This window comes from Hyla sarda, chromosome 9, assembly GCF_029499605.1.
Source record: "Hyla sarda isolate aHylSar1 chromosome 9, aHylSar1.hap1, whole genome shotgun sequence".
In the NCBI taxonomy this organism is placed as follows: domain Eukaryota; kingdom Metazoa; phylum Chordata; class Amphibia; order Anura; family Hylidae; genus Hyla; species Hyla sarda.
This window is the reverse complement of record NC_079197.1, coordinates 185356711-185370411: the sequence shown is the minus strand read 5'-3', so window position 1 is coordinate 185370411 and position 13701 is coordinate 185356711. Positions and strand designations below refer to the sequence as shown.

Sequence of the window (13701 nt, the reverse complement as noted above, 5' to 3'; positions counted from 1 at the left end):
TTAGATAGCTGGATCGGTCTGTGGGCTTTCTGTATACAGATGTCTGTATTGTGTCCTTGTTTATAGTTACAGTGGTGTCCAGAAAGTTTACACTTTCTGTAGAGAAGTCCATTTTGAGTTTGATGGATGGATTAAATGTGTTGAAGGCATCATGAAATTGTTTGAGTTTATCCTCTCCTTCAGTCCAAACAATGAAAATATCATCAATGTATCTGTAGTATCTGTAGGGTTTGTGAATTTGGGTATTCAGGAATCGCTCTTCAAGGTCAGCCATGAACAGATTGGCATATTGTGGTGCCATCTTGGTCCCCATAGCAGTTCCCATCGTCTGTAGGTATATTTCATTGTTGAAGCTGAAGTAGTTGTGTGTGAGAAATACAGCCCTCAGATCATCACCAAACTTATAGAATTCATTCTCACACACAACTACTTCAGCTTCAACAATGAAATATACCTACAGACGATGGGAACTGCTATGGGGACCAAGATGGCACCACAATATGCCAATCTGTTCATGGCTGACCTTGAAGAGCGATTCCTGAATACCCAAATTCACAAACCCTACAGATACTACAGATACATTGATGATATTTTCATTGTTTGGACTGAAGGAGAGGATAAACTCAAACAATTTCATGATGCCTTCAACACATTTAATCCATCCATCAAACTCAAAATGGACTTCTCTACAGAAAGTGTAAACTTTCTGGACACCACTGTAACTATAAACAAGGACACAATACAGACATCTGTATACAGAAAGCCCACAGACCGATCCAGCTATCTAAACAATTCAAGTTCCCATCCGTCCCACACCAAGAAAGGCATAATATACAGCCAAGCCATCAGGTACCACCGCATCTGCTCCAACCCTGATGACAGAGACATCTACAAACGCTAGCTGAGAAATGTAAACAAAAAGGTTACAAACCAAGGACCATCCATAAGAAAATCCACTCTGCTCTTCAAACACCACGTGAACACCTGCTGCAATACAGAGAGAAACAAACCTCATCACGCATACCACTGGTGACCACATACAATCCCACCCTTGAGGAAATATGCATAATCATCAAGGCCCTGCAGCCAATACTAGCAGAAGATGAGGTGTTAAAGCAAATCTTTCCTGAACCACCCATCTTGGCCTTCAGACAACCACCCAACTTAAAACAAAAACTGGTCAATAGGAAACTACCCACAGACACATCAGATACAGACAATGGGACCAAACCCTGCGCCAAACTGCGCTGTAAACTCTGTCAACACATCTGCACAAATCCTGAGGCCACAACGACAAGACATATAACACCAAGGGACAATACTCCTGCACCACAGAGAATGTAGTCTACATGATACAATGCACCAAGTGTCACCTGGGATGTTACATTGGGGAGACCAGTCAGCCACTCAACAAAAGGATGAACCTCCACAGATCGTCCATCAACAACCATAGAGAAAAGGACTATTGCACCCCAGTTGGACACCATTTCACCCAAACAGGTCACTCCCTACAGGACCTCAAAATCAAGATCCTGAAAGGAAACTTCAAGAACACCCAGGAAAGAAAGACATTTGAAGCCAAAATGATAGTTCTTTATGACTCCAAGAACAGAGGACTTAATGTGGATTTAAGCTTCTTATCCCATTATCAAAATTTCCTATAACCTTTGCTAAACTCTCTACTCTCTCCCTGCTCTAACACCATCACACCCCTGCTCCCCCTCCCCTGTCTAGTCTTATCTTCAGTCTATGGTTCTGTAGTAAAATTGTCTGTCCAGCGTAACCACTATTCTCACCTCTGCTCTCCAGCCCCCCCCCCCCCCCCCCCTCCTCATCCTTATCTGTATCTATCGTCCTATTGCTATACAATTTATGGCCCAACTTAATGTCCATTCTCCACTAATGTTGTTTTAACCCCTGCATATTTTGTGAGATAGAACCTGTGTTTTCTCCTTGTGAGCTCAGAAATGCTTATGACTTGATAAAGGGAGGAATCCCGAAAGCTTGTCTCTACAAAATCTTGTTAGTCCAATAAAAAAGGTTATTGCAAGATACTGCAACTACCGATGATTTTGCTTTTTATATATATATATATATATATATATATATATACACCCCCCCCCCCCACACACACCCCCCCCCCCCCCCCCCACACACACCCCCCCCATAGTATGCCACCGCAGCGCTATGAATGAAAAGTATTTCTGGAGCGCATTTATATATATATATATATATATATATATATATATATACACCCCCCCCCCCCCCACACACACACACACCCACACACACACCCCCCCATAATATGCCACCGCAGCGCTATGAATGAAAAGTATTTCTATCAGGAGCGCATAATGCCAGCAGCCGGCCGCCCCGTCCCCTGCTTAATAACTTCTAATCGCATCGGGTCTCAGAAGTGAAACCTGGTGCGATCAATCCCTCAGCCCCTGTACTACAACCCCCATCATGGAACAATGGAACAGACTCAGTTCAATGATGGGGGTAGTAGTACAAACACTAATGTAGCCTCCCCAGCTGTCTGCAGACTCCCACAGCCGGGGAACTACTACTCCCATCATGGAAACAAGTCTGTTCCATGATGGGAGTAGTAGTAGTCCCGGCTGTGGGAGTCTGTAGGCAGAGGTGTTACGGCCGTACATGATGGATGTTATAACGGGTCTGAACAGATGAATATTTGATGTTCCTGTTATTTGATCCGTTATTATACAGAAAACGGACATTTAATAAGGGATGAATTCTCATAGTGTGAAGGAGCCTCACTGTTAATTATAGTTACTGCTAATTAGAGTATAATTATTCTAGGGTATATATATATTGACATTACATAAGGAATAATAACAGTAATAGTTAATAATAACAACTACTACACTAATACTATTATTATTACTATTATCATCTTCTATGTATTAATTAGATTGTAATAAATAACTTTTGCCGTTTCCAGTCTCAGCTTCTGAAATTGTTTCCTGGATCCTACAAGAACTGAAGGACGGAGAAGAGATCGGCTTCGACCCTTTCCTCTTTTCCATTGGTGCGTTGTCAGTTTTCCTAAAACAATGGGGGATACATCATCCCCAGCTTATTTGTCAGATAGTCTCAACATTCACTTTGCGCAAAAATTTTGCAATTTTGGTAGTAGGCAGAGTGTAGCACATGTTGGGCGTCACATGAAGGAGACGCGGGGGTACAAATTACGCCTGAAAACAGATATACATTTTAGCTGGAATCTCCTCTAGCATCAGCTGCGTATACATTTCAGTAGGAGGACGCGGCCTCAGAAGATAGAGACATGCGCCTCTACATAAATCCAGCGCGCCTGCGTCTGTATGACGCTGATCTTCATAAATTGTCCACAACACGTGTAAGGGGCTGTTCACACCGAGCTTCATCTCCGCTACAGGTGCAGGTCAGGATATACTGTGTCCAAAGGGAACGATAAGCCAAACATAGTGACTACATCTGATCTGGTTTATGCCGCCATGTGTTTTAGCATTAAAGGGGTATTCTGGCCAAACACATCTTATCCCCGATCGCTGGGGCCTGCTGCTGGGACCCCCTGCGATCTCCGTGCAGCACCCACATTCTATTCCGGGCTACTGCTCCAGTCTCAGAAACCTCTGTAACGTGTCCAGTCAAGCCCCCTCCCATAGACATGAATGGAGGGGGAGTGGTGTCACTCCACACCCCCTTGTGATGTCACACCATTTCCCCCATTCATGCCTATGGGAAGGACTGGAGATGCAACGTCATGCCACACCCCCTTGTGATGTCACACTACGCCCCCTACATTCATGTCTATGGGAGGGACTGGAGACTTGAGGTCATGCCACACCTCTTTTGATGTCACACCACGCCCCCTCCCTTGGACATGAATGGAGGGGAGTGGTCTCACACCACACACCCTTGTGATGTCACACGACGTCACACACACCCCCTCGTGATGTCACACCCGGCCCCCTCCCATAGACATGAATGGAGGGGTCGCGGCTTCACGTCCCCAGTCCTGAAACACAGAGACAGGAGCAGAAGCCCCGCATAGAATGCATTTGCTGCACAGAGATCATAGGGGGTCGCAGCGGCGGGACCCCAGTGATCAGACTTCTTATGATCTATCCATTGGATAGGGGATAAGATGTATTTGGCTGAATACCCCTTTAACCACCGCTACATTGTGTCCCAATCATAAAACATATTTTGACATAAAGCGAACTGCACATAGTAACCGGTGGATTATATGTGGTCTATTTAACCCTATGAGCACAACATTGGATACATTACAATATCCTGTCATATAACCAACACATGGTGTGAACTGGTATAAAAGGGAAACATCTTATACACATATATTTATCAAAACCAGTGCAAGGGGAAAGTTCTGTAAACTTCCATGTCAACCAATCAGATTCCAGCTCTTATTATTACATTGTCCCTTTCTGATTGGTTCCTGTGACATCTCTATATTTCCTCATTGTGTGGACAATAAACTGTTACATTTCCCATTCAGCTCTGCTACATCTGATGTCCCATCTCTCTTTCGTAGACGAGTGGCGATCCTTCGACAGTTTACTGCAGGATTCTGGGAAGATTCTCCGCTCCATTCCTAACAATCTGGTGGACGTTGTGTGGGGGAGTCAGCGGCCGGCTCTTCCGGACAATGAAGTCTATTCCATTCCCGCTGAGTTTGTAGGTAGGTGGCCATGTTACATTTCCTATAAGCATACTGCTGTCACGCCCCCTCCCATAGACTTGCATTGAGGGGGCGGGGTGTGACGTCATGAGGGGGCGGGGATATGGCGTCACGAGCTTCCGGCGCCGGTTCCAGCGTTCGGAACAGTTTGTTTCAAACACTGAGCAGTGGAGTACCTCTTTAAGTTTAGTAGCAGCACTCACCGATTTTCCCCCAAGAGCTCTTCTTACCGCCAGACTTTGATTTTCCCCTGTGCGCCGGGGGATTTCCTGAGATTGGCGCGGCGGTGGAATTTTGTCGTCTTGTTTTCCGTAGGCCGCTCCTCACGGTATTTCAGCCCTTCACTTCTTACTCCTCTTACACTAAACTTCAAGTGAACTCTCCTCCCCCCTACACTACAAGGGCTAGTTTTGGGGTCCCCCATTGGGGCGTCACCTGGTCACTCTACCACAATCCCTTAACCCCTTAAGGACCGGGTTTTTTTCCGTTTTTGCATTTTCGTTTTTTGCTCCTTGCCTTTAAAAAATCATAACTCAATTTTGCACCTAAAAATCCATATGATAGCTAATTTTTTGCGCCTCCAATTCTACTTTGTAATGACGTCAGTCATTTTGCCCAAAAATCTACGGTGAAACGGGAAAAAAAAATTATTGTGAGACAAAATTGATTAAAAAAAAATGGCCGTTTTGTAACTTTTGGGGGCTTCCGCTTCTATGTTTTACATTATTCGGTAAAAATGACCCCTTCTCTTTATTCTGTAGGTCCATACGGTTAAAATGATCCCCTACTTATATAGGTTGGATATTGTCGCACTTCTGGAAAAAATCATAACTACATGCAGGAAAATGTATACGTTTAAAAATGTCATCTTCTGACCCCTATAACTTTTTTATTTTTACGCGTATGGGGCGGTATTAGGGCTCATTTTTTGCGCCATGATCTGAAGTTTTTAACGGTACCATTTTTGCATTGATAGGACTTATTGATATAAAAAGTGACCAAAAATGCACTATTTTGGACTTTGGAATCTTTTTGTGTGTACGCCATTGACCGTGCGGTTTAATTAACGATATATTTTCATAATTCGGATATTTCCGCACGCGGCGATACCATATATGTTTATTTTTATGTACACTGTGTTCTTTTTTTATGGGAAAAGTGGGGTGATTCAAACTTTTATTAGAGAAGGGGTTAAATCATCTTTATTCACTTTTTTTCCCACTTTTTTTTGCAGTGTTATAGCTCCCATGGGGACCTATAACACTGCACACACTGATCATTGTTATCCCATAGGGACCTATAACACTGCACATACTGATATCTTACACTGATCATTGTTATCCCATAGGGACCTATAACACTGCACACACTGATCTCTTATACTGATCATTGTTATCCCATAGGAGACTATAACACTGCACATACTGATATCTTACACTGATCATTGTTATCCCATAGGGATCTATAACACTGCACACACTGATCTCTTATACTGATCATTGTTATCCCATAGGAGACTATAACACTGCACATACTGATATCTTACACTGATCATTGTTATCCCATAGGGACCTATAACACTGCACACACTGATCTCTTATACTGATCATTGTTATGCCATAGGAGACTATAACACTGCACATACTGATATCTTACACTGATCATTGTTATCCCATAGGGACCTATAACACTGCACACACTGATCTCTTATACTGATCATTGTTATCCCATAGGAGACTATAACACTGCACATACTGATATCTTACACTGATCATTGTTACCCCATAGGGACCTATAACACTGTACACACTGATCATTGTTATCCCATAGGAACCTATAACACTGCACACACTGATCTTTTACATTGATCACTGGTTTCTCATAAGAAACCAGTGATCGATGATTCTGCCGCTTGACTGCTCATGCCTGGATCTCAGGCACTGAGCAGTCATTCAGCGATCGGACAGGGAGGAGGCAGGTAGAGACCCTCCGGCTGTCCTGTAAGCTGTTCGGGATGCCGCGATTTCCCCGCGGCTATCCCGAACAGCCCACTGAGCTAACCGGCATGCTTTCACTTTCACTTTAGAAGCGGCATTCAACTTTGAACGCCACGTCTAAAGGGTTAATAGCGCGCGGCACCGCAATCAATGCCGCGCGCTATTAGCCACAGGTCCCGGCCGTGGCCCCGCGTTATAGATCGGGAGCGGACACATGACGTTCCAGTACGTCATGTGTCCTTAAGGGGTTAAAGGTACAGTGTATAAATGAATTCATGACATTATAACAGGTCAGACAATAGAGCAGGGGCCCAACATATAGACAGCGGGATGCCCGAGGCAATCTCTCACCCGCAGGACAGTCTATGGGGCTGGGACACCACATTAGTGCATTATATAAATGTCTTTATGCTTCTCCCTCTGTACAGAGATATTTTGGGCGATTTTCCCCCGTTTTGGCATCATCGTTCATTTCTCTGCATTTTTCCTTCTTTTTCAGGCAGCACCTGGCAGGAAAAAGTGACCGATATCCGGAAACAAATGGAACAACATTCCCAGAAGCCGTCGGCGGTGCTGCTGTCATCTCTGGAGGAAAGTGCATGTAGGTCATCAGGAAGGGAAACCATCCCACCGGCATGGGGTACAGGTTATGGGGTCACTGTGGGGGGTGTACAGGTTATGGATTCACTGTGGGGAGTGTACAGGTTATGGGGTCACTGTGGGGGGTGTACAGGATATGGGGTCACTGGGGGGTGTACAGGATATGGGGTCACTGTGGGGGGGTGTACAGGATATGGGGTCACTGTGGGGGTATACAAGATATGGGGTCACTGTGGGAGGTGTACAGGTTATGGGGTCACTGTGGGGGGTGTACAGGATATGGGGTCACTGTGGGGGGGTGTACAGGATGTGGGGTCACTGTGGGGGGGTGTACAGGTTATGGGGTCACTGTGGGGGTGTACAGGTTATGGGGTCACTGTGGGGGTGTACAGGTTATGGGGTCACTGTGGGGAGTGTACAGGTTATGGGGTCACTGTGGGGGGTGTACAGGATATGGGGTCACTGTGGGGGGGTGTACAGGATGTGGGGTCACTGTGGGGGGGTGTACAGGATATGGGGTCACTATGGGGGGTGTACAGGATATGGGGTCACTGTGGGGGTGTACAAGATATGGGGTCACTGTGGGGGGTGTACAGGTTATGGGGTCACTGTGAGGGGTGTACAGGTTATGGGGTCACTGTGGGGGGTGTACAGGATATGGGGTCACTGTGGGGGGTGTACAGGTTATGGGGTCACTGTGGGAGGTGTACAGGATACGGGGTCACTGTGGGGGGTGTACAGGTTATGGGGTCACTGTGGGGGGTGTACAGGTTATGGGGTCACTGTGGGGGGTGTACAGGTTATGGGGTCACTGTGGGGGTGTACAGGTTATGGGGTCACTGTGGGGGGTGTACAGGTTATGGGGTCACTGTGGGGGGTGTACAGGATATGGGGTCACTGTGGGGGGTGTACAGGTTATGGGGTCACTGTGGGAGGTGTACAGGTTATGGGGTCACTGTGGGGGGGGACACACCTTTACCACTGGTTAAGTCAATGGGACCTTGTTGGCTCTTGCTGGTCTCTTCTTGGACCCGCCCCTGCTTACTTTACTCTTCTAGTGTTACCTCTCATTGGATTCTACCAAAGATAAATCCAACTCCAGGTCCAGCTCCATCATATCTGTAAAACATCTAATTCACATAATACATCTAATATATGTAATACACATAATACATCTACCGTAATATATATAATACTCATAATACATCTAATATATATAATACACATAATACATCTAATATATATAATACATCTGATATATATAATACATATAATACATCTAATATATAAAATACATATAATACATCTAATATATAAAATACATATAATACATCTAATATATAAAATACATATAATACATCTAATATATATAATACATCTAAATATATATAATACATCTAATACATATAATACATCTAATACATCTAACACATCTAATACATCTAATACATCTAATACATCTAATACATCTAATATATCTAATATATATAATACATCTAACACATCTAATACATCTAATATATATAATACATCTAATACATCTAATATATAAAATACATATAATACATCTAATATATAAAATACATATAATACATCTAATATATATAATACATCTAATACATATAATACATCTAATATATATAATACATCTAATACATATAATACATCTAATATATATAATACATCTAATACATATAATACATATAATACATCTAACACATCTAATACATCTAATACATCTAATACATCCAATATATCTAATACATCTAATACATATAATACATCTAACACATCTAATACATCTAATACATCTAATATATATAATACATCTAATACATCTAATATATAAAATACATATAATACATCTAATATATAAAATACATATAATACATCTAATACATATAATACATCTAATACATCTAATATATATAATACATCTAACACATCTAATACATATAATACATCTAATATATATAATACATCTAATACATCTAATATATATAATACATCTAATACATATAATACATCTAATACATCTAATACATATAATACATCTAATATATATAATACATCTAATACATATAATACATCTAATATATCTAATACATCTAATACATCTAATACATATAATACATCTAATACATATAATACATCTAATACATCTAATACATATAATACATCTAATACATCTAATACATCTAATACATCTAATACATCTAATACATCTAATACATCTAATATATAATACATCTAATACATCTAATACATCTAATATATAATACATCTAATACATCTAATACATCTAATACATCTAATACATTTAATACATCTAATACATATAATACATATAATACATCTAATACATCTAATACATCCAATACATCTAATACATCTAATACATATAATACATCTAATATATATAATACATCTAATATATATAATACATCTAATATATATAATACATCTAATACATATAATACATCTAATATATATAATACATCTAATACATCTAATACATCTAATATATATAATACATATAATACATATAATACATATAATACATCTAATACATCTAATACATCTAATATATATAATACATCTAATACATCTAATACATCTAATATATATATAATACATCTAATACATATAATACATCTAATATATATAATACATCTAATATATAATACATATAATACATCTAATATACAATACATATAATACATCTAATACATATAATACATCTAATATACAATACATATAATACATCTAATACATATAATACATCTAATATATATAATACATCTAATATATAATACATATAATACATCTAATACATATAATACATATAATACATCTAATATATATAATACATCTAATACATATAATACATCTAATACATCTAATACATCTAATACATATAATACATCTAATATATATAATACATCTAATACATATAATACATCTAATACATCTAATACATATAATACATCTAATATATATAATACATCTAATATATATAATACATCTAATATATATAATACATCTAATATATATAATACATCTAATACATATAATACATCTAATATATATAATACATCTAATACATCTAATACATCTAATATATATAATACATCTAATACATCTAATATATATAATACATCTAATACATCTAATATATATAATACATCTAATACATATAATACATCTAATATATATATAATACATATAATATATAATATATAATACATATAATACATCTAATATACAATACATATAATACATCTAATACATATAATACATCTAATATATATAATACATCTAATACATATAATACATCTAATACATCTAATACATATAATACATCTAATATATATAATACATCTAATACATCTAATATATATAATACATCTAATACATCTAATACATATAATACATATAATACATCTAATACATATAATACATCTAATACATCTAATACATATAATACATATAATACATCTAATACATATAATACTTCTAATATATCTAATATATATAATACATCTAATATATAACACATATAATACATCTAATATGTAATACATATAATACATCTAATATATAACACATATAATACATCTAATATATAATACACATAATACATCTAATATATAATACATATAATACATCTAATACATATAACACATTTAATACATTTAATACATATAATACATCTAATATATATAATACATATAATACATCTAATATATATAATACATATAATACATCTAATACATATAATACTTCTAATATATCTAATATATATAATACATCTAATATATAACACATATAATACATCTAATATGTAATACATATAATACATCTAATATATAACACATATAATACATCTAATATATAATACACATAATACATCTAATATATAATACATATAATACATCTAATATATATAACACATTTAATACATTTAATACATATAATACATCTAATATATATAATACATATAATACATCTAATATATATAATACATATAATACATCTAATACATATAATACATCTAATACATATAATACATCTAATATATATAATACATCTAATATATAACACATATAATACATCTAATATATATAACACATATAATACATATAATACACATAATACATCTAATATATATAATACACATAATACATCTAATATATATAATACATATAATACATCTAATATATATAACACATTTAATACATCTAATACATATAATACATATAATACATCTAGTACATATAATACATCTAATATATATAACACATTTAATACATCTAATACATATAATACATATAATACATCTAATACATATAATACATCTAATATATATAACACATTTAATACATCTAATACATATAATACTTCTAATACATCTAATTCATCATATGCATCTAATACTGAGAAATGGGAAGTTCTAACAACTTTGTAAAGTAAAGTAGAAAACCTACTGTAAGTGTCTTCTGATTGATCCTTACCTTCGACCGTTCTGCACAGCAAGAGACATGCTGGGATCTGTAGTTTCTGTAAATTGGTCCTAAACTACTGACTCTAGGCTAGGGATCATCATAAGACCAAGGCATCATTCATCTGATATAACAACATATGTACATTTTAACCCTTAGACTCTTATTTTACCGTGTCTGCTATGAATGTAGGGCAATTCACAGAACAGTTTTGCTTAAAGGGGTACTCCGGGGAAAAACATTAATTTTTTTTTATATCAACTGGCTCCAGAGAGTTAAATAGATTTGTAAATTGCTTCTATTAAAAAATCTTAATCCTACCAGTACTTATCAGCTGCTTAAGTTGTGTAGTTCTTTCCAGTATGACCACAGTGCTCTCTGCTGGCACCTCTGTCCATGTCAGGAACTGTCCAGAGTAGAGGCAAATCCCCATAGCAAACCTCTCCTGCTCTGGATAGTTCCTGACATGGACAGAGGTGTCAGCAGAGTTCACTGTGGTAAGACTGGAAAGAACAACTCAACTTCAGCAGCTGATAAGTGCTGGTAGGATTAAGATTTTGTAATAGAAGTAATTTACAAATCTTTTTAACTTTCTGGAGCCAGTCAATTGTTTTTCGCCGGAGTACCCCTTTAACTCACAGATCCCCATGTTCATTTATGTCACATACAGGAAGTTCTCTCCCAGCCACAAAACAACTTCTTCTGGCTGGTATCTGGCGGCAGTATATAGAGGTCGCCCCCCGTATACAGTGCAGTATATCACATGACGCTTCTCTTCCCGCAGGGCTCTTCAATCTCCGAGGACAAGATGTCTCCTATAATCCTTTCTTCTACTCCTACTCCCTGCTGAGCAGCGATTCTATCAGGTAGTGATGTCACCAGTCGTGATACATTGTAACCATATAACTTGTATCACTCTGACCCCGCAGAATACAGAGACGCCATGTTTACCGCACGGTGAGCGCCATAAAGTGACCTCCACATATGGCAGAATTCCTCTTTTTTCCATTTCACACCACAAATATTAATTTATTTATTGTTTTATTTAATAATATATTATATTGTGTCCTGCTTAAATTATTACAAGGAAAATTACTTAAAGGGGTACTCCGGTGAAAAACTTTTTTTTTTTTTAATCAACTGGTGCCAGAAAGTTAAACAGATTTGTAAATTACTTATATTAAAAAAATCTTAATCCTTCCTGTACTTATTAGCTGCTGAATACTACAGTGGAGATTCTTTTCGGTTTGAAACACAGAGCTCTCTGCTGACATCACGAGCACAGTGCTCTCTGCTGACATCTCTGTCCATTTTAGGAACTGTCCAGGGTAAAAGGAAATCCCCATAGCAAACATATGCTGCTCTGGACAGTTCCTGAAATGGACAGAGATGTCAGCAGAGAGCACTGTGGTCATGATGTCAGCAGAGAGCTCTGTGTTTCAAAAAGAAAATAATTTCCGCTGTAGTATTCAGCAGCTAATAAGTACAGGAAGGATTAAGATTTTTTTAATAGAAGTAATTTACAAATCTGTTTAACTTTCTGGCACCAGTTGATTTAAAATAAAACGTTTTGTCACCGGAGTACCCCTTGAAAGCGGCACTCCGTTGCTCCAGCGTTGGTAACATTTTGTTCCAAACGCTTGAAACGGATGACGGGGGTCATGATGTCACGTCCACACCTCTTGTGACGTTAAGCCATGCCCCCTCCCATAGACTTGCATTGAGGGGGCGTGGTTTGACATCACAAGAGGCGTGGCAATGACGTCACAACCCCCGTCACCCGCACCCAGTGTTCTAAACGAACGCCGGGTGCTGCACAGAGATTGCGGGGGTCCCAGCTGTGGGACCCCCGTGATCAGACATCTTATCCCCTATCGTTTGAATAGGGGATAAG

General features: G+C 37.9%; 1 protein-coding gene across 1 annotated transcript in view; it reads left to right on the top strand.

Annotated features, from left to right (window-relative positions):
• The window catches only part of XPNPEP2 (X-prolyl aminopeptidase 2), an 84787-nt gene that overhangs the window by 44862 nt on the left and 26224 nt on the right, over nt 1–13701 (top strand). Inside the window, exons 7-10 of the mRNA XM_056538435.1 lie at nt 2966–3052; nt 4562–4708; nt 7205–7306; nt 12592–12673. Coding sequence (XP_056394410.1) covers nt 2966–3052; nt 4562–4708; nt 7205–7306; nt 12592–12673 — 418 coding nt within the window. The remainder of the gene's footprint in view (nt 1–2965; nt 3053–4561; nt 4709–7204; nt 7307–12591; nt 12674–13701) is intronic.